Raw genomic sequence first — 20,847 nt, 5'->3', positions numbered from 1 at the left:
GATTAATCTCCAAAAAACACAAACAGCTCATGCATCTCAATATCAAAAAAACAAACGACCCAATCAAAAAATGGGCAGAAGATCTAAACAGACATTTCTCCAAAGAAGACATACAGATGACCAAAGAGCACATGAAAAGATGCTCAACATCACTAATTGTTAGAGAAAGGCAAATCAAAACTACAATGAGGTATCACCTTACACCAGTCAGAGTGGCCATCATCAAAAAGTCTACAAGCAATAAATGCTGGAGAGAGTGTGGAGAAATGGGAACCTTTCTATGCTGTTGGTAGGAATGTAAACTGATACAACCGTTACGGAAAACAGTATGAAAGTTCCTTAAAAAACGAAATATAGAACTACCATGTGATCCATCAATCTCACTCCTTGCCATATATCCAGAGAAAACCATAATTTAAAAAGATACATGCACCCCAATGTTCGATGAAGAACTATTTACAATAACCAAGGCATGGAAGAAACCTAAATGTCCATCAACAGAGGAGTGGATAAAGATGATGTGGTACATACATACTATGGAATATTACTCAGCCATAAAAAAGAATGAAATAATGCCATTTGCAGCAACATGAATGGACCTAGAAATTATCATACTAAATGAAGTCAGAAAGACAAATGTCATATGGTATTACTCATATGTGGAATCTATAAAAAATGATACAAATGAACTTATTTACAAAACAGAAAAAAGTCACAGATGTAGAAAACATACCTATGGTCACCAGGGGGAAAATGTGGGGAGGGATAAATTGGGAGATTGGGGTTGACTTATACACACTGCTGTATATAAAACAGATAACTAATAAGGACCTATTGCATAGCACAGGGAACTCCACTTGATACTCTGTAAAAGTTACATGGGAAAAGGACCTAAAAATGAGTGGATATATGTACAACTGATTGACTTTGCTATACACTTGACACTAACACAACATTGTATATTAACTATACTCCAATGAAATTTTTTTAAAAAACCTAAAAATAGAGCTACCATATTATCCTGCAATGAAATTTTTTTAAAAAACCTAAAAATAGAGCTACCATATTATCCTGCAATCCCACTCCCAGGCATATATCCAGAGAAAACCATAATTAGAAAAGATACATTCACCCCAATGTTCATTGCAGTACTATTTACAACAGACAAGACATGGAAGCAACCTATATGTCCACTGACAGATAAATGGATAATGAAGATGTGGTATATTTATACCATGGACTATATATACTTAGCCATAAAAAATAATTAAATAATGCCATTGGCAGCAACATGGATGGACCTAGAAATTATTATACTAAGTTTCGTAAGCCAGACAGAAAAAAATAATATCATATGATATCGCTTATGTGTGGCATCTAAAAAAAATACACAAGTGGACTCATATACAAAACAGACCAAAAGACAAAGAAAACAAATTTATGGTTACCAAAGGGGTTTGGGGAGGAAGAATAAATTAGGAGTTTGGGATTAACATATACACACTACTGTATATAAAATAACCAACCAGGACATACTGCATAGCACAGGGAATTTTATACACACACACACACACACACACACACGTGTGTGTGTGTGTGTGTGTGTATAACTGAATCACTTTGCTGTATACCTGAAACTAACACAACACTATAAATCAACTATACTTCAATTTAAAAAAAAGAAAGTGGGGGTGGCAATACTCATATAAAATAGACTTTAAAACAAAATCATAAAGAAAGAAAAAGGACAGTATATAATGATAAAGAGATTAATACAAGAAGAGGATTGTACACTTGTTAACATATATGCACCCAACATAGGGGCAGTAAATACATAAAACAAAGACTAACAGACATAAAAGGGGAAAGTGACAGGAATGCAATAATAGTTGGAGACTTTAACACCCCGCTGATATCAATGGACAGATCCTCTAGTCAGAAAATCAATAAGGCAATAGAGATCCTAATTGACACAATAGACCAGTTGGACTTAACTCATACCTACATTCAAAAAAATAAAAAACAGAATATACATTCTTTCAAGTTTGAATGTAACAAATTTAAGAGGATAAACTATTTCAAGCATCTCTTTTGATCAAATGGTATGAAAGTAGAAATCAACCACAGAAAGAAAAACAAGAAATAAAGATTATATGGAGAATAAAAAACATGCTACTCAAAAACCAATGGGCTTGGGACTTCCCTGGTGGTGTAGTGGTTAAGAATCCACCTGCCAATGCGAGGGACAAGGATTCAATCCCTGGTCTGGGAAGATCCTACATGCCATGGAGCAACTAAGCCCGTGAGCCACAACTACCGATCCCACATGCCACAACTACTGAAGCCTGTGTGCCTAGAGCCCGTGCTTTGTAACAATAGAAGCCACCACAATGAGAAGCCTGTGCACCACAACAAAGAGTTGCCCTGCTCATTGCAACTTGAGAAAGCCTGTGCAGCAACAAAGACCAAACGTAGCAAATAAATAAATAAATAAGTTTATATATATATATATATATATATATATAAACCAACGGGCCAATGATGAAATCAAAGATGAGATAAGAAAACACTTTCATACAGACAATGAAAACACAACCATACGAAATCTATGGGATGTAGCAAAAGCAGTTCTATCAGGGAGGTTCATAGCAATACAGGCCTTCCTCAAAAACCAAGTAAAATCTCGAATAAACAACTTAATGTACAACCCAAAAGAATTAGGAAAAGTAGAACAAACAAAACCCAAAATTATCAGAAGGAAGTGAATAATAAAGATCAGAGAAGAAATAGAGATAAAAAATAGAAAAGAATAAAGCCAAGAGCTGATTTTTTGAAAGGATAAACAAAAATCAACAAACCTCTAGCCAGGCTCACCAAGAAGAAGAGAGAGAAGACACTCCCCACCCCCCCAAAAAAAATTAAGGAAAGAAGAAATATATGATCCTCCAGAAACACACAAAAAAATCATAAGAAAATACTATGAACAGTTTTATGCCAACAAATTGGACAACTTAGAAGAAATGGACAAGTTTCTAGAAACATACAGCCTGTCAAAACTGCATCAAGAAGAAACAGACAATTTGAACAGACCAGTTACTAGAAGCGAAATAGAATCTGTAATAAAAAACTAAAACAAACAAACAAAAACTCTCTGCAAACAAAAGTCCAGGACCAGATGGCTTCACAGGGGAATTCTATCAAACATACAAAGAACTTATACTGATCCCTCTCAAACTCTTTTAAAAGACTGAAGAGGAGAGAACACTCCCACAATCATTCTATGAAGCCACTATCACCCTGACCCCAAAACCAGACAAAGACAATAGCAAAAAAAAAAAAAAAAAAAGAAAAAGAAAATTACAGGCCAATATCTTTGATAAATATAGATGCAAAAATCCTCAACAAAATATTAGCAAACTGAATCCAACAACACATAAAAGGGATCAACACTACAATCAATTTGGATTCATTCCAAGGTCGCAAGCATAGTTCAACATATGCAAATCAATGTGATACACTGCATCAACAAAAGACAAAAACCATATGGTCTTAATAGATTCAGATAAAGCTTTCGACAAAATTCAGCATCCGTTCATGACACAAACTCACCAAAGTGGGTACAGAGGGAACATATCTCAACATAATAAAAGCCATTTATGACAAACCCACAGTCAATATAATATTTAATGGTGAAAAGCTGAAAGCCTTACTGCTAAATTCTGGAACAAGACAAGGATGCCCACTCTCACTACTGCTCAACATAGTGTTGCAACTCTTAGCCACAGCAAACAGACAAGAAAAAAATGAAAGGTATCCAAATTGGAAGGGAAGAGGTAAAATTGTGTTTATATTCAGATGACATGATACTCCATGCAGAAAACCCTAAAAACTCTACACAAAAACAATTAGTAATAAGTGAATTCAGCAAGGCATCAGGATACAAGATTAATATACAGAAATCTGTTGCATTTCTTTACATTAAAAGAAATAGAGAGAAAGTTAAAACACAATCCCATTTAAAATCACGTCAAAAAATACCTAGAATGAAAACTAACCAATGAATGACCTATATGCTGAGAACTATAAAACAGTGAGAAAGGAAACTGAAGATGATTCAAGGAAATGGAAAGATATTCCATGTTCTTGGATTGGAAGGATTAATATCATTAAAATCACCATACTACCCAAAGCAATCTACAAGATTTAATGCAATCCCTACTTTTCGTAGAACTAGAACAAATAATCCTAAAATTTATATGAAACCAAAAAACACCCACAACTGCCAAAGCAATCCTGAGGACAAAGAATAAATCTGGAGGCATAACCCTCCTGGCCTTCAGACAATACTACAAAGCTACAGTAATCTAAACAGCATGGTATTAGCACAAAAACAAATATATGGATCAATGGAACATAATAGAGAGCCCAGAAATAAACCCACACACCTATGATCAATTAATCTTTGACAAAGGAGGCTATAATATACAATGGAGAAAAGACAGTCTCTTCAACAAGTGGTATTGGGAAAGCTGGACAACCTCATGTAAATAAATAAAATTAGAATACTCCCTCACACCACATACAAAAATAAACTCAAAATGGTTTAAAGACCAAATTTAAGACATGACACCATAAAACTCCTAGGAGAGAACATAGGCAAAACATTCTCAGACATCAATTGTAGCAATATTTTATTAGATCAGTCTCCCAATGCAAAAGAAATAAAAGCAAAAATAAACAAATGAGGCCTAATCAAACTTAAAAGCTTTTGCACAGCAAAGAAAACCATACACAAAATGAAAAGATAACCTACAGAATGGGAGAAAATATTGGCAAACGGCATGACTGACAAGGTGATAATATCCAAAATATACAAACAGTTCCTATAATTCAAAAAAACAAACAACCCAATCACAAAATGGGCAGAAGAACTAAATAGACATTTATCTAAAGATGGCCAACAGGCACATGAAAGGATGCTCAACATCGCTAATTGTTAGAGAAAGGCAAATCAAAACTATAATGAGGTCTCACTTCATATTGGTCAGAATGGCCATCATCAAAAAGTCTATAAATATTAAATGCTGGAGAGAGCATGAAGAAAAGGGACTCCTACACTGTTGGTGGGAATGAAAATTGGTACAGCCACTATGGAAAACAAAATGGAGTTTCCTTAAAAAACTAAAAATACAGCTACCATATGATCCAACAATCCCACTCCTGGGTATTTGTTCAGAAATGATGAAAACCCTATTTTGTAAAGATACCTGCATCCCAATGCTTACAGAAGCACTATTTACAATAGACAGCACATGGAAGCAACCTAAGTGTTCATGAACAGACGAATGGACAAAGATGATGTGGCATATATAATATATGCACAATGGAATATTAGCCATGAAAAAGAATGAAATATTGCCATTTGTAGCAACAGAGGAAACTAGAGATTATCATACTGAGTGAAGTCAGAGAAAAACAATTATACAATATCACATATGTAGAATCTAAAAAAATATTATTCACAAAACAGAAATAGACTCACAAAGAAACAAACTTATGGTTACCAAAGGGGAAATAAGAGAGGAGGAATAAATTAGGATCTTGGGATTAACAGATACACACTACTATATATAAAGTAGATAACAAGGATTTACTGTATAGCACAGGAAGCTATATTCAATACCTTGTAATAGCCTATAATGGAAAAGAATCTGAAAAATGTATATATGTATAACTGGATAATTTTACTGTATATCTGAAACACAATATTGTAAGAAAAAAAACTATACTGAAATTTAAAAAATATATAAAGAGGGGGACTTCCTAGGTGGCACAGTAGTTAAGAATCCGCCTGTCAATGCAAGGGACACGGGTTCGATCCCTGCTCCAGGAAGATCCCATATGCCGTGGAGCAACTAAGCCTGTGCACCACAACAACTGAGCCTGTGCTTTAGAGCCCGTGAGCCACAACTATTGAGCCCATGTGCTGCAACTGCTGAAGCCCACATGCCTAGAGCCCATGCTCTGCAACAAGAGAAGCCACGGCAATGAGAAGCCCCCACACCGCTATGAAGAGTAGCCCCCACTCACCTCAACTAAAAAAGAAAGCCTGTGCACAGCAAAAAAGACCCAACACAGCCAATAAAATAATAAATTAATTAATTTAAAAAAAAAGAAAAAGAATATATATCACTGAATCACTTTGCTGTACACCAGAAACTAACATAGCATTGTATATCAACTATACTTCAATTAAAATAAAAGAAAAAAGAAAAAATCGGAACCTAAAGCTTTTACCTTAAACCGTAAGCTATTGAGCACATTCCAAGAATGTTCCTAAATGTTCCGCAGAGAATGTGGAGCCCGCAGTGTGAAAATGGGTTGGGCCATGATTCTTCTTTATTTTTTTTTTTTTGTAATTCCTTATGTTTTCCTCTGCTAATTCCTTTCTTTCCTGAACCTTTTTATTTTTTTTCTTCACATCTTTATTGCACTATAATTGCTTTACAATGTTGTGCCAGTTTCTGCTGCACAACAAAGTGAATTGGCTGTATTTATACATATACAACGTTGTCTCTGTAAAGCTTTATTCCTGTTCACCAGCAAAGATAACCCAAGAACCTCTCATACCCACCGGCTTCACCAGTTTGGAAGTCTCCCCTCTACTTCTGCAAGGTCCCCGGAAAGGCCCCAAGCCTGGGTTCTAACGCCCACTGACCCTCATCTGTAAGACAGGGCACTAGACTTGGATGATCTCCAAGGTCCCTGCTGACCTGGCCCCTCTCTCTCCTCATCAAGTAAACAGAACGTGAAAGTAACAGGGGGACCTCCATGCAAAATGTCCTCTCCTTCCTACAACAGGATGTCTATATGTGCCTGTTTCATACTAAACATTTCTTTTCCTGGGAAAACACAAAGGCCATCCTTTTGCTCCAAAGTGAATTGGAGAGTGAATTGGCCCCTGAAGAGGGAGTGGAGGGATCCAGCCACCCGGTGGGCAGTGGCTTTGAGCAGAGACATGACCACAGGAGGTGGTGGGAAGCTTGTCCTCTAACCTGGTGGCACCAGTTGCTCCTCCAGACCTCAGCTCACCCCTCAGCTCATCCTCTTGACAGGCTCTCACCGTGCTCCTGGCTGCTGTCACCACTCAGAGCTCGCTCCAGCCTCAGCCACCAGCAGGGCCTGATAGTGGACTCTTAATTTGATTGTGTTCTTTTGGCCTACAGCTGAAATCCCTAAGGGCTCTGCCACGCACTCCAGCCCTGTGACCCTTGCCTTCCAGGAGCCAGGCAAGAAGCGAAGCCACCGGAGGTCCTTCAAACAGCAGGAAGGAGGGGCCTGCCCCCCTTCTTCACAGCTCCCTGTCTGCTGAGGAGGATCTGGGCCCCCCTCCTCCACACCTGCTGGAGGGTCTGGAAGGAGTCACAGATGTGGCCTGCGGGGGCAGGGTGAAAGGCAGAGGTGCTTTCCTGCGGTTGAGGAATAACCAGCCAAGGACCACTGGGCCCAGCACGAAGCAAAACAGGCACAGTGTGTAAGGACCTTGTGACACTGCCTGTGAGCGCCCCAGGGGCATGCGAACCAGCAACAGCACATTTCTCACCCCTCATCACCTACCCCCAGAGGGTCAACTCAGGGGAGATGGGCCCTGCTCCCCAGCAGTGGAGCATGTGGTCCCGACACTGGAGCTCCACGGCAGATCTAAAAGCACAGGACTGAGCAGCAGTGCCCTGCAGGACGGTGTTGGCAGGGGCCCGACGACCTGACCCGGGCCAGTGCAGCTGGGTTGCAGTCAGGCTGGGTGTCAGTCTACACGGCAGCACCTGAGTTCTTTGAATCTGCATGGTGAGAGCAGTGACTCCACGATGCCATCTCATGCTTAGCCTAGACCTCCTATTTCTATTCTTTTTTGATCTCTAAGGAGTGTACTGACCTCACTCTAAATATGCTGTCTCATTTTGTCATCCTAACTTCATTCTGGAACTTGGGAACTAATGGCCACACCAAGCCCATTGGAAGTCTTGTGTAAAGCAAACCGGTGATCATTTTTAAGTGACATATGTGAGGTCCCCCATTGTGCTAAAAAGCCTAGTCTGTCTTCACAATGCTTAGAATGTGTGTATGTGTGTAAAATGTATAACATATATTTATATATGTTGCTATAGCGATATGTTAAAGGCCAACATAACTGATGGACAGGGTCAGTGAGAGGAAATGAAAGTCTTTTTGGTGGCTATTAAAGGAAAATGTATATAAAGAAATAAAAAGTTTCCACAGCCTGTTTTGTTTCCCATTTCTGCACTAGTCCTTACACTGAGAGGGTGAGAATAGGAAAGACAAACTGTCACTAAGAGCTCACCTCACTGTCTAATGCTTAAAGTCTGAGTTTAAAAGAATGATTTATTCTCCTGTCATTTTGTAAAAATCTCCAGTCTAAAAATATAAAAGGGTAGTTCTTACATTTAGAGTGCCTTAGAATCAGCTTTGCAGATTATAGAAGCTACTTCCTGGGCTCCAATCCCAAGAAATTTCATTGATATGGGGCCCTAGAGTCTGCATGTTTTACAAAAACACAACCAGATGTTTCTGATGCAGGTGGGCTGCAGATCACAGTTTAAAACACATTGTTCTATAACACTGAATCAAAACTATAAATTTCTTTTAATTAATTAATAAGTTTTAATTGAAAAGTGTTTAAGTCCCACCATAAATGTTGACATAATGATCTTAAGATTTCCTTTGGGAAAAGTTCTTAGTGATGTTCTTTTGCATTCCAGAACTAAAAGAAAGCTATCATTCCACAATTATATCCTAGCGGCAGTAATAGGTTACAACAAACAACAACACAAACAAAAAATTCAACCATGATCACCACCACCACCACCAATAACAAAAATATCCATCAACAGACTCAGGCCTGCGGTAGACACTTCCATGGTAGATTGATTTTGACTTCTGCTTTTACACTTGGTTGTTTAAGTATTTTCCATGAGCGCCTCTGGCAGAATCAGCCGAATGGATGAAAAGTCAGTCAAACTATGAAGTATTACTTAAAGATAAAGTAGGAAACTTTGAGGACCTCTTGCCCTGCAGTTATTCAAGTATCCCAGCAATTCTTCCTTCATCCCTGTGCCTCCAGGGCTGGAAGACATTGATGATATAATCAGTAATCAATGGAGAACTCAAATATTATTTATAAGAACTTCATTTTACGGACATAACATTTGTGAAAGCAACAGAATTTAATCATATAAATCTCAGATCTGTTCAGGATCCAGTCACAACTTGCTTATGGGGAAAATTCCTAACAGCCATTCTTGTGTTTCGCCCTTTGAAAAGTAGTTCTTTACCCTATTAAAAAAGTTGCAAAAAATTTATCTTTGGAATGGAAGATTCTCCAATATTTAACTTTTCATAAATTATATTATTTTCCTCTATATGTCAGAAGCAGAATTCATTCTTAAAAATAAAATCAACCTGCATGACCATCAATGTCTTCCAATTTGCCATAATTCAAATGAGAACCATGTTGGGTTCTGGGCAGGAAATAGGGTGAGAACACTTTAAGTAAAAAATGGAAAGGAAGAAAGATGGCAGGTACTTAATGTAATGATTCAAACATGTACAAATATCTCTTGATCTGTCAACTTAAGACAGAAAAACAACTTGCAGAATTTATGCAGGGTTTATTATATCCGCCAGATTTTATTACTTCTAAAGTGAATACGCTAGGCACTTATTGAATTAGTTTTCTATTTCTGCTGTAACCAGTGACCATAAGTTTAGTGTCTTAAAAGAACACACTTTTATATTAATTTATTATATTATATTATATTATATTATATTATATTATATTATATTATATTATATTATATTATTGTTCTGTAGGTTAGGAGTCCAACAAAAATCTCACTGGACTAAAATCAAGGGGTCAACAGGATTGCCTTACCTTCTGGAGGTTCTAAAGGATAATCTCTTTCCTTGCCTTCCTAAAAAGTTTTTAGAGGCCACCACATCCCTTGGCTTTGACCCTCTTCCTACAACTTCAAAACTAGAACAGCAGGCTGAGTCCTTCTAATTTCACATCAGTTTGACCTTCTTTTCTGCCTCCCAATTCTAAGGTCCTGTATAATTTCATGGGGCCCATTTGAATAGTCAAAGATAATTTCTTCATCTCAAGGTCTTTATCCTAATCACATCTGCAAAGTCGCCTTTGCTATGTGATGTAATATATTCACGGGTTGGGGGAATTACAACAGGAACATCCTGGGGAGACAGTATTATTCTGCTAGTCACAACACTATTAACTGAGATGCCAACTAATATTGGAACTAAGAAAAGAAGAACTTCTCTAAGTTCAACAAAGTTTAGTAAAAATACGACATTACCTGAAGGCACAGTCAAGCAAAGACATTACCTAAAGCAAATCAAGACAAAGTCAACTTAGAACCCTAGAAGTGCTTCACTGATGTCCATAAAATTGCACAAGTACTAGTCTCTTTATATTGTTTGTTGTTTTTTTCCCCCAAACGTGGCTTTTTCCCCCCTCCAAGGCTGATTTTGATGGGAGAAATCTCATCCGAGATAAAAGCCTGTGGTGGAGGAAGTGAAGGTGGTGGTGGAGTTGGCGCACCTGGGACCCCACTAACTTCTAACTCTAAACTTTCAGCTGGTCTCAATGGAATAGATGGAAGGGTTCTCCCACACCTACCCTTGCCTGAACAAAGGGATCCTCCTGTGCCTTCTCCAGGCTGCCAGGAAGAGGCGACGTGGTCGTTCCCCTGGAACTTGCCTTGTAAAGAAGGCAGGCACCAAGATATTAACTTCTCTGGGATCTTGTGGACCAGATGCTGGCCTTCTGTGTAGAGAGCTCCCTGACTTTTGCTCACACATCCCCGGGTTGGCCTAAGGCCCGTGCTGCCTGGGCTGGCTGTGGAGGCTGAGCTCCTCAGGTGAAGCCATCTTGCTCTGTCTCCTCCAAACCAGGATCTGACCAGAAAGAAATGTAATCGTGCTTCTTAGGCTGGTGGAAAACACGCCTCCTCTTCCTCTCGGACTGGGGCAGCCCTTTCCTATGTTGGCCTGCTTTTTGTGGGAGTGGGGGAGGGGTGGGGAGGATGAGAGCAAGAGGAGCAGGGACGAGGGGGAGGAGTGAGAATAAAAAAAGCCTGGGGAGGTGCTAGGGGAGGATGGGGAGGAGGAGTGGAAAATGGAGGCAGAGGAAGAGTGTGAATGCCAAGGAGGTTCCAGTCTCTGATCCCAGAATGGCAGCTGCTCTCTCTTGAACTTCCCCTGACCTCATGCTGGACACCACACACACACACACACACACACACACACACACACACACACACACACACACACACACACACACACACACACACACACCAGCCTCCTCTCTCATCCTCCAACCTCGTTTTTTCACAGAACAGCCTCTTAGCCCCTGCCCCCTCCCATGCTCTGATTCTGGGAATTATTTCCTTTTTCTCTGGGTTTCCCCAGATTTAGGCACAGATTCCGCACCAGCAGCCAAGTGCTCGTCTGTGGATCTGGAGAGTCCAAGGGAGAGAAGTCATCCAGGAGAAGAGGAAACGCAGGCCACATGGGGTCATGGGGTCACCCTGAAGAATGTGAATCCAGCTATCCCAGGTCATTCTAGGTTGACATTTTTGAAGATGTCAAACTTCTTGGAAAGAAACTCTAAGAAGATCCTTGGTGCACGTCATTGGAGCAAATTATGCGATGAAATCCTAAACCAGGTGATCAATCCTCATTCCAAAGTCATGGATCAGCCTTAAGAAGGGCAAGCAGGTTGTGGGTATTAACTAAAGGAAATGAACAAAACTGGGGCAGATCCCACAAAGGCCCAGGTAGGAGAAGCAGCTTAGGCCAATGGCTAAGTAATCATCTGTATTAGTCAGCTCAGGCTTCCAGAGAAAAATACTACAGACTGGGTGGCTTAACCAGAAATCTCTTTTCACACATTCTGGAAGCCCAATATCACGATCAGAAGTTCCTGCCAATTCAGTTTCTGGTGCGAGCTCTCTACCTGGCTTGCAGAAAGCAGATGCCTCCCTGGGTCCTCACAAGGCCTTTTCTCCTTGCTTGAGCTGGGGTAGGGCAGGAGCCCAAGCTCTCTGGTATCTCTTCACTTAAGCACACTAATTCTATCAGATCAGGGCCCCAAGCTTATGACCTCATTTAATTTTAATTATCCTTAAAGGCCCCTTCTCCAAATACAGCTCCACTGGGGATTAGGATACAAGATACGAATTTTTTGGGGGGGATACATACAATCAGATCATAACGCCCTCCACAGCCTCCTCCTCCCATGAAGGCTCTGGTCTCTTAGCTCTGCTCACTGGGAACTTCCCAGGCACTGGGTCCTCCTATTCCTCTCCTCACAGACTTCCTCCTTCTCTCTCTCTGACCCAGATGCCTCCACATGAGGCACAGCTGTTGCCTGGCTGACACTCAAAGGCAGTGGACTGACTTGCGTTCACCTGGATGACTTTCAGAAGACAGGGGCCACCACTGACTGATACGCTTGCAGAAATGTGTTCACCGAGGAGACGGGCTGTGGTGGCAGAATAATGCTTCCCCAAAGATGTCCACATCCTGGTCCCTAGAGTGTGTGAACATGTTACCTGACATGGCGAAAGAGACTTTGCAGGTGTGATTACATTCAGGCCCTTGAGATGGGGAGGTTGTCCTGGAGGGCCCCATGGAATCCCAAGGGTCCACGTAAGTGAAAGGGAGGAAGAAGAGTTGGGGTCAGAATAATGCGTTCTGAGAATGACTTGATCATCCGTGACTGGCTCTGAAGACGGAAGGGGGTTATGAGAGTAGAATGTGGGCACCTTCCAGAGGCTGGAAAAGGCAAAGAAAGAGATCCTCCCCTAGAGCCTCCAGAAAGGACCTCAACCCCACTGTCACATTGATTTTAGCCCAGTGAGATGCATCTTGGAATTCTGATCTCCAGGAGCATAAGATAATAAATGTGTGTGGTTTTAATTCACTAAGTGTGTGGTAATGTGTTACAGTAGCAACAGGAAACTCCTACAGTGGACATCGGTGGCCATTTGTTACCATGGCTGTAGACCAATTACTCTAGCCCCAGAAACGTGAACTTTCAAGCTTGTCAATTCTCAGTGGAGATAATGTAAATAATACTGGATGGTGTACCAAACCATCCCCTTATAAGAGGCTGAAACCCTCACCCTGTGCTCAGGGATAAACATCTAGTATGCTCCGAGGCTGGGTGGTACATGCGTGTATATTTGAGACAGGGTTGCATGGCCTTGGGCACTGGATTTACAATGTTCTCCATGGGGCTAGCTGCAGGGGGTTTTATCTGAACCCCCTGCCTGTGTATGAGGACCTTCCCACATTCCACAACTTTTAAGGATCACATACTGGCTTTCACAGTTTTCCTAGGGGCTAAGATGTGGGTCTATTACCAAGAGCTGGCCAATCCCCATGAGTAACAATGACCCCAGCATTTGACAGGAGTTGAGAGGCACAAGGAGTAGGCCCTGGGGAAATTCTTCCCGTCCCGTGCAACAGAAGACTCTCCCCACCTCCAGATCCTTAGTTTAACACCGACCAGGTGCAGCAGAAGTCGCAGAGCCATGGGCGGTGTCTAGTGTCCAGGGCCAGTAGTGTCACCTGTGCAGAGCCACAGGGGTTGTCACTCAGCAGGGGGCACCCGTGCCCTTCCCATTTGATCTGTGTGCTCCCTTCCATTGGCCTTGCTTATTCCTCCCTGTTTGTAGAGCCTGGTTCTCCAGTTGGCTGGAGAGTCTCTGAGCTAGCACTATCCCTTGAAGAAAGTATATTTCAGAGGAAAGGAGCCAGAGTCTATTTCTGATGGCTGCAGAGAGAGAAAGGAGGGGAAAGGGAGAAAGCAGGGAGGAGGAAAGGAAGCTTCTTCCTGGAAGTTGGCTGGGTGCTGAGTTCCTCTGCGTCCAGGATTCTCCGCAAGAGTCACTTTCCCCCTTAAGCCAGAGGCACCCTCAAGGATCCAGTCACTCCACTCCTTGCTCTCTGGTCTGAAAACACAAGCTGGCTTCCTTCTCCAGCCTCCGCGGCCCCGGCCCCCACCCCCACCCGCAGGGCGAACCAGTCTTACCCAGAAAGAGAAAACAAATCAACAAACAAACCAACCGCACTTTCCAAGCAAACACGTCATCTTTCTAACCCCTTCTTTTGGTCATCCGCTTCTTTTTCAGAATCTTCACTTCCTGTATTCTGTATGGTGAGGAAAGCAAAAGCACGGTCCCTGGGGCACCACGAGAACCAAGTAGGAAGGACGTGCACAGACAATACACCGAGCAGCACTGTGGGAGGCAACCTTGAATCTGTGTGTCTATGCACAGGACACAGACATGTGCTTTCATTGTGTTCCTATAAATATATACCTGTAGCCCTTGCCTTACGACTTCTTTACTACTAACAAACATTTTGGGTCAGTCACACACGATCCCGGAATTCCCCTCCTCGGTGTGTAACGCAAGACAGGAGGGAAGAATGCCAGGAGGCTGGCAGAACCCGCCAGTATTTCAGATGAAAGCTTAGAGGTCCGTTACCTACGTGGGCGGAAATCACGACGTCACGTCCCCTTTCGGCAGCCGATGCGCCCATTGGTCGTCTGGGCAGGGGTGGGAGGGGAGATGACGGCCCAGGGACCCGGCGTGGGTGGGAGGAGAGGAGCCGCCTTAGAGGTCAGGGATGGGGCTTGGCTTATGTAAATTTTGCAGCGCGGGGGTGCCATTCCCGGCCAGCCACTCCCCGGGCTGTGGAAGTTTTCCGGAGATGTAGCTCGGATTTTCTTAGGAGAGTTGTTTGGAGGGGCGTGGAAGAGGAGGGGGTGCGGGGGGTGGTGGAGGGGCTGGGGTGGGGGTTGTGGCAAAGTGAGCGTGTGTGTACAGTGGAAGAGCCTAAGGCTGTGCGGGGGCGGGGAGAGAAAGGTTCATACTTACCTGGCAGGGGAGATACCATGATCACGAAGGTGGTTTCCCCAGGGCGAGGCTCACCCATTGCACTGGGGGTGTGCTGACCTCTGCGATTTCCCCAAATGCTCCCCAAATGCGGGAAACTCGACTGCGAAATTTGTGGTAGTGGGGGACTGCGTTCGCACTCTCCCCTGGTAATGGGTACAAAAAGACAGATAAATCCAAGCATCTGTGATAGTGGGTGTAAAAGCGGTTGAGCAAGAACTGTGACCTTCTCGCTTATCCCAGAGTTTTGCATTTTTTTTTTTTTAATCTTTTTCTCTAGCGCACTGGGTAAAGGTGGTAGATAAGCCAGTAATGCTTCAATGAAAACTGGGAGGTCTGCATCACGGCCAATGCCTAGCCAGGTTCTTTCTTTCCCTGCACAAACCAAACACAGGCTTTTGTTACCACTGCAGATATAAGTTTCTTTGCAGATTTAAGCTTCAAGGGGTTTTCCTACTTCAGGATTTCATTCTGACTGTGGAGCTCTGTTCTATACCCTGCAAAAATCTTGCACAATCTTCACCGGTGTTTCCAACTTGGACTTCAAAGTAGGGGTGGCCCACCATACACACTCATAAGGACCTGGGTTTATCCTCCTGCCAACAACAACAGAAAACGTGAAACAAAGACTTTGAAGAGACTGGGGCATCAGGTGAAAAAGGACAGTGTGTGGTTCCGGAGAGGTGGTGGGAAACAATGGCTCCAATTTACTGTCTGCAGAGAGTTTCCAAGCAAGGCACTCCAGGGCAAACTGAAAAGGAGCCCGGTGGACCTTGCTGAGTTGAGGACACTGAACCTGAAGTCCAGGGAGGCCAAAGGAGCTAGGGTCCACAGAACAGACTCCCAGAGGGGAGAGAGATGCTGAAAGTAACTCAGAGAGAACTGCAGAGGAGATCCCTCCTGCGTGCAGCACAGTACTGATCAGTGCAGCCCTGGCAGGAAACTCCCCAAGGTCAGGGGGAGAGCTTTGACAGGATCAGAGAACAGTGCCTGGCACTCACACAGATAGTGCTTGTCCCCAACAGATAGACTGCAAGGAAGAAAACAAAACAGACAGACAAAACCTCTCAATTCATGAGGGCATGGGGTGGAGTACTCAGGAATGTCTTGCCTTAGGAGGGCAACTAGTTAGCCATAAACTGAGTGCTGCTCAGAACCACTTAGTGAATCATCAAAGCATGACCTGAAAGGATCAAACTGTTTGCAAGTAACTTGAATGCATCCCTGAAGAAAGCCCAACGTTTACAGGAACACACAACTCTCCATCATCCAACAAGGCAACATTCACACTATCTGGCATTCCATCAGAGATTCGGAGGTATCCAAACAGACAGGGCAAATGACCCATAATGCAGAGACACATCGATCATGTGCAAACGACCCAGAGCTGACACTGGAGAAGGACATTAAAACATTTATTCCAACTGTATTCCGTAACTTCAAACAGTTCAGTAGACACATGGGAAACATAAAAAAGACCCAAGTGAACTTTAAGAGATACAAAAAGAAAAAAAGAAAAAAAAAAAGATGAAAACTACAACATACTGCAAGGGATTAACAGCGAGCAATTAGAAAATGCAGAAAACAAAAGTTTTTTAAAATCATTTATTTATCAAGAGAAACTATTCCTTAGCCCAGATATTCATAGTTCACAGTTTCACAGTTCAGGAACACAGATAAGTGCCAAACTTCCATGAAACTCAACCCAAAGAAATTATATGGCACTTAGAATGCTCCTTCAGGAACAGTCTGCCTTTATATTCCAAAATCACTTTGCACTCTGAAAGATACCAGCCTTCCTCATCTCCTCAAAATCTTTCATGGAATCATAATTTCTGTAGAAATCTGCATATGCCTTCTTTCTTGGTTCAGCCACAGCAAACTTACACAAAGTTGCAACTCCCAGGGAGACAATGAATGCTCCAACCATATGAAATCGCAGACGCGTGGCCAGAAGGCCACGCATCTGAGGTTTCATCAAAGAACTGGAAGCCATGGTAGTTTTTCTCCTTGACAGCTCAACGATGACGTCCTTCCAGACAGATGGAGAAATGGACCAGAAGAAACAAAGTTTTTTTTTTTGAAGGTGGCAAAACAACAGTAATTGTTGACTTAAGTACAGAGGAAGGAGCAAACCCTTCTAATGAGTTCATTAGGTGCACAGGCAGATTCCTAAAAGGTTCCTGGCAGCACCCACTTATCCAGCACGGAGCACAGCTCTGAGATGCCACCAAGGAAGGGGCTCGCCCACCAGGGAGTTCTTGTATTAAATACCCAGGTTGAAATAATGTGGGCCCCGTTTGCAAGGAGTTGAACTTTGTCTTGGGTTGGCAGTAATGTAAGAGGTCCATCCAGCTCCTCAGAGGGGAATGCAAAGATTTTCTGTGATTCTGTTTTCCTAGTCATCCAGTCAAGGCCTGGTCTGTGGCTCGGTGTGGTGGGGTGCCAGCCCAGTGAGTGCTGGCAGTGGTGACGTCATGAAGCATTACCCACGAAAGGGTGTGGGTCCTCTGAAGTCCAGGATTTAAGGAATGGCCTGAGGACAGATTATGCTATTTTTAGTCGTCATGTTGAGCCCACTGTAAAACAGCTGCTGTGAGGAGAATCATGTCTGAGAGGGAATGCAGGCATCTCCATCTCTTTTTCCCCCCCAGTTCTGGATGGAGCTGGAAGGAGTTAAGGTACTCTTTAGACCAAGGCATGGCAGTTTTCTAGGCATGCTTAGAGATGTAGGTGCTCTTCCTGGGGGGCTAGATTATCCACCACTTTCAGTGCATCACCACTTAGAGATCTTTGGATCTGCCTGTTGACTCCTGCACCAGTGCAGCTTTGTGAGGCCCTCACTGTTGTCTAATCCAGCCTGTGTCCCCTCCTCATCACACCCCAGCAGGTGCCCTGATCCCAGCGAGGGCTTCTTCTCATTGCCTCCCAAATTGGCCATAACGTAATTCTTTTGTGTGTAGTTGATTTACAGTGTTGTGTTAGTTTCAGGTGTACCACGAAGTGACTCGGTTATATTGGGTTGGCCAAAGAGTTGATTCGGGTTTTTCGGTAACAAACTTCAGAAGAAACAGATTTGAATAGGAATTGCATTGACTCTGCAGATCACTTTGAATGGAAAGCCACAGTCCCAAATGAAAGGGTGCAGGCGCCCTGAGACCAGGCGGTGAATACTCCGCTTTGGGGGTGCCGCGCAAGTGGTGCACAGAGCCTGATTGCCGACGTCAGAGCTTGAGTAAGAGATTCCCCCCATCCGTGTGTGTGTGCCTTCATCCTCTGGCAGCTGCCCTGGAATGTACAAGGCGGATGACTTAGCAAGGGCAGCCCTCCAGGGGGTGCCAAGAGACGGGGGCACCAGGGTTAAAAACCGGGATGAATGCGCGTACTGGGGATCCGCTGGGTGGAGATTCCAGGAGAGTTCAGGCAGTGGGGAGCGGGGGAGGCACTGCAAGGGCAGACGCATAAAAGCGGCGGCTGAGGGCCCGCTAATCAGATGCCAAGCCAAGTTCGTCCCTCAGTGGGCTCGAACCACCAACCTTTCGGTTAACAGCCGAACTCGCTTCGTGATTGCGCCACAGAGACAAAAGGCTGCGGGGTTTTGTTGTAACATCCTGGAATCAGAATGCATTCCCCCGTTCTTTCCAACCCAGCGGAAAATAGAGTCAAATGCCTCTATCTTGTCCAACCTCGCTGGCCCCAGAGGCATTGAGTCTCGTCCCTCAGGAACGTCCGGCCGTGGACACCGAGCCCGAGTCAGCTGCGGGCTCCGACGAAACAACGCCGGGGCCACGACCATCCTCGCCTGCTCCTGGCCGCCCCCCGCTCCGCGGGACGACTGCAGCCTCTCTCGGGCCAAAGTCCCCGGTTTCCCACTCGTGATCTGCCTTACTCCTCGCGCTCACCGCAAGTCCCCCCTCACCCCACCCCACCCCCAGGTCCAGTGGTCGGGCGGGAGAAAGGACAGCAACCGGCTGTGTCCCCACCGTGCTGCCTCCTCTTGGCGCTTCCAGAGAAGGACTCCACGAGGCACGACCTGGAGTTTGCGCACCAGGCAGCCCCTCGCCCGGAACAGGGCCTGGCATCCAGCAGGTGCCCAATAAATGTCTGGCTGAGGATGCATTCCACCGCAGGGGCCGGAGGTGGTGGGTCCACCGAGAATTCTTATGCCACCTCTAAGTTTTTAGTCCTAGAGGAACGTAAAAAAGTTCTATAAAGTCCAAGAGGGCACCACTTGGACCGGCTCTGAGCTCCCCATGTAAGACGGTACGCCGGCCTCAGCCTGCGGGTGCAGGTGTCATGTCTGAGAGGGATGAAGGAGGAAAGCTTCAAAGTAGAAAGACGGTTGGGGTAGGCAATCTGGAGTATGAGGGAGAGAGGGAGAGAGACTGGTTCATCTCTAGCCATCTGCTTACCTCCAGTGCTAAGGTCGACCCGACCACCGCTCCGTGGATCCCCGGTGGAGCACAGTGGTCGCGGTGTGATTGGTGCGGTGATGGAAGCCTGGCTGCTTGGGTCTGAATTCGAATCCTAACAGAGAACCGGCTTCCCGTGCCTGATCACCGCCGGCAATAGCCTGTGGGTCTACCTTTTGGACTTGGTGGCTTGCCCCCTACTGCCCACAGAGCAGGTGGGCGAGGGGACGCGGCGCACACCTCACCGGGGGACTCAAGCTCTGAGGCGGCCCAGACTTCGCCCGAGGCCCCCAAGGCCTGAAGTCAGCATCCCCTCCAGGTCCCCCCTGCGCTGAGAAGAGTGCCTGGGGCTCCAGGAACAAACTTCTCCTCTGTCTAACTGGGGACTTGGCTGGGTTGGTCAGAATCTACCCTTTTCTGGCCTCATGGGGCCGAGCGCCCCCTGCAGGGGCCTCGAGGGGTCGCTGTGTTCCTGCCCATTGGATTTTGGCTTGCAAAGAACAAGGGCTCAGGCAGATTTTGATTTCCCTGGCTTAGGCTGTGCAGGCTGATACAAGCAAGGCTCAGGGGCTGCAGCCACCCAAACAAGGAACCTCTCCTGTCTGTCGTCGTCTTTGTGAATGGCCAGCTCCTATACATAGAAAAATCCGCAATAACCCACACAACAGAAAACTACCAGTCAACAAACGAATTCTGTATAGTGGCAGAGTACAGATAGGCAAAAATCAGTTGTATATCTATACATTAGAAGTGGAGAATCTGAAAAAGAAATTAAGAAAACAATTCGATTTAAGATTGAAGAGGAAAATTAGAAGTTTGGAATCAGCTAGAAATAACTTCATGCTTGCTCTGCTTTTGTAAAATCTGCTTGCTGCAACCAAGATAAGAACAGATGACCTAGCAATCAACTGTAACCTTAAGATGTTCTGATAAATATGGAATGTTCTGCTCTTGCTCCTGCAAGTTTCTGTTTGGAAACCCTCTGCGAGGGACCCATAACAACTCCCACTCTGTAACTGCCCACAACCTATAGTAAGCAGGTAACCAATCAACCAAAATGCTAAGGGGGCCGCCGGCTTAATAAATCTGAGTTCTCCAACTCTCCGAGTGTGGTGCTTGGTTTCTCGACAGACCGATTCGATTTCTGCAACAAGATAGCACCCAAAAGAATGTAATATTTATGAATTGAATTAACATATACAAGGAGGTGAAACTTGCACACTGAAACCCACAAAACATAGTTGCAAGTGATGAAAGCATACCTAAGGAAATGGAAAGACAGCTTCCACAGATCTCTCTCCCTCTCTCTCTCCCTTTCTCCATCATACTTGAGGTTGCCTACTCCAACCGTCTCTCACCTTAGCAGCTTTCCTCCTTCATCCCTCTCAGACATGACACCTGCACCCACAGGCTGAGGCCACTGCACCGTCTTGGAT

The 20,847-nt window shown here is 44.2% G+C and overlaps 1 protein-coding gene and 1 pseudogene across 1 annotated transcript; one reads left to right on the top strand and one right to left on the bottom strand.

Moving 5' to 3' along the window:
• Window positions 1-14,973: 14,973 nt before the first annotated feature.
• On the top strand, window positions 14,974-15,148 carry LOC130843656 (U1 spliceosomal RNA; annotated as a pseudogene).
• A 1,606-nt stretch (window positions 15,149-16,754) lies between these two features.
• LOC130844770 (cytochrome c oxidase subunit 6C-like) lies at window positions 16,755-16,995 on the bottom strand. Its single transcript, XM_057720927.1, has one exon. It carries the CDS (start codon window positions 16,993-16,995, stop codon window positions 16,768-16,770), a length of 228 nt encoding a protein of 75 aa, XP_057576910.1. The 3' UTR covers window positions 16,755-16,767.
• Window positions 16,996-20,847: the final 3,852 nt, after the last annotated feature.

The sequence above is a fragment of the Hippopotamus amphibius genome, chromosome 1 (assembly GCF_030028045.1).
Source record: "Hippopotamus amphibius kiboko isolate mHipAmp2 chromosome 1, mHipAmp2.hap2, whole genome shotgun sequence".
Lineage (NCBI taxonomy): Eukaryota > Metazoa > Chordata > Mammalia > Artiodactyla > Hippopotamidae > Hippopotamus > Hippopotamus amphibius.
Note: the sequence above shows the minus strand (reverse complement) of the source record. Positions and strands in the feature narration are given on the sequence as shown.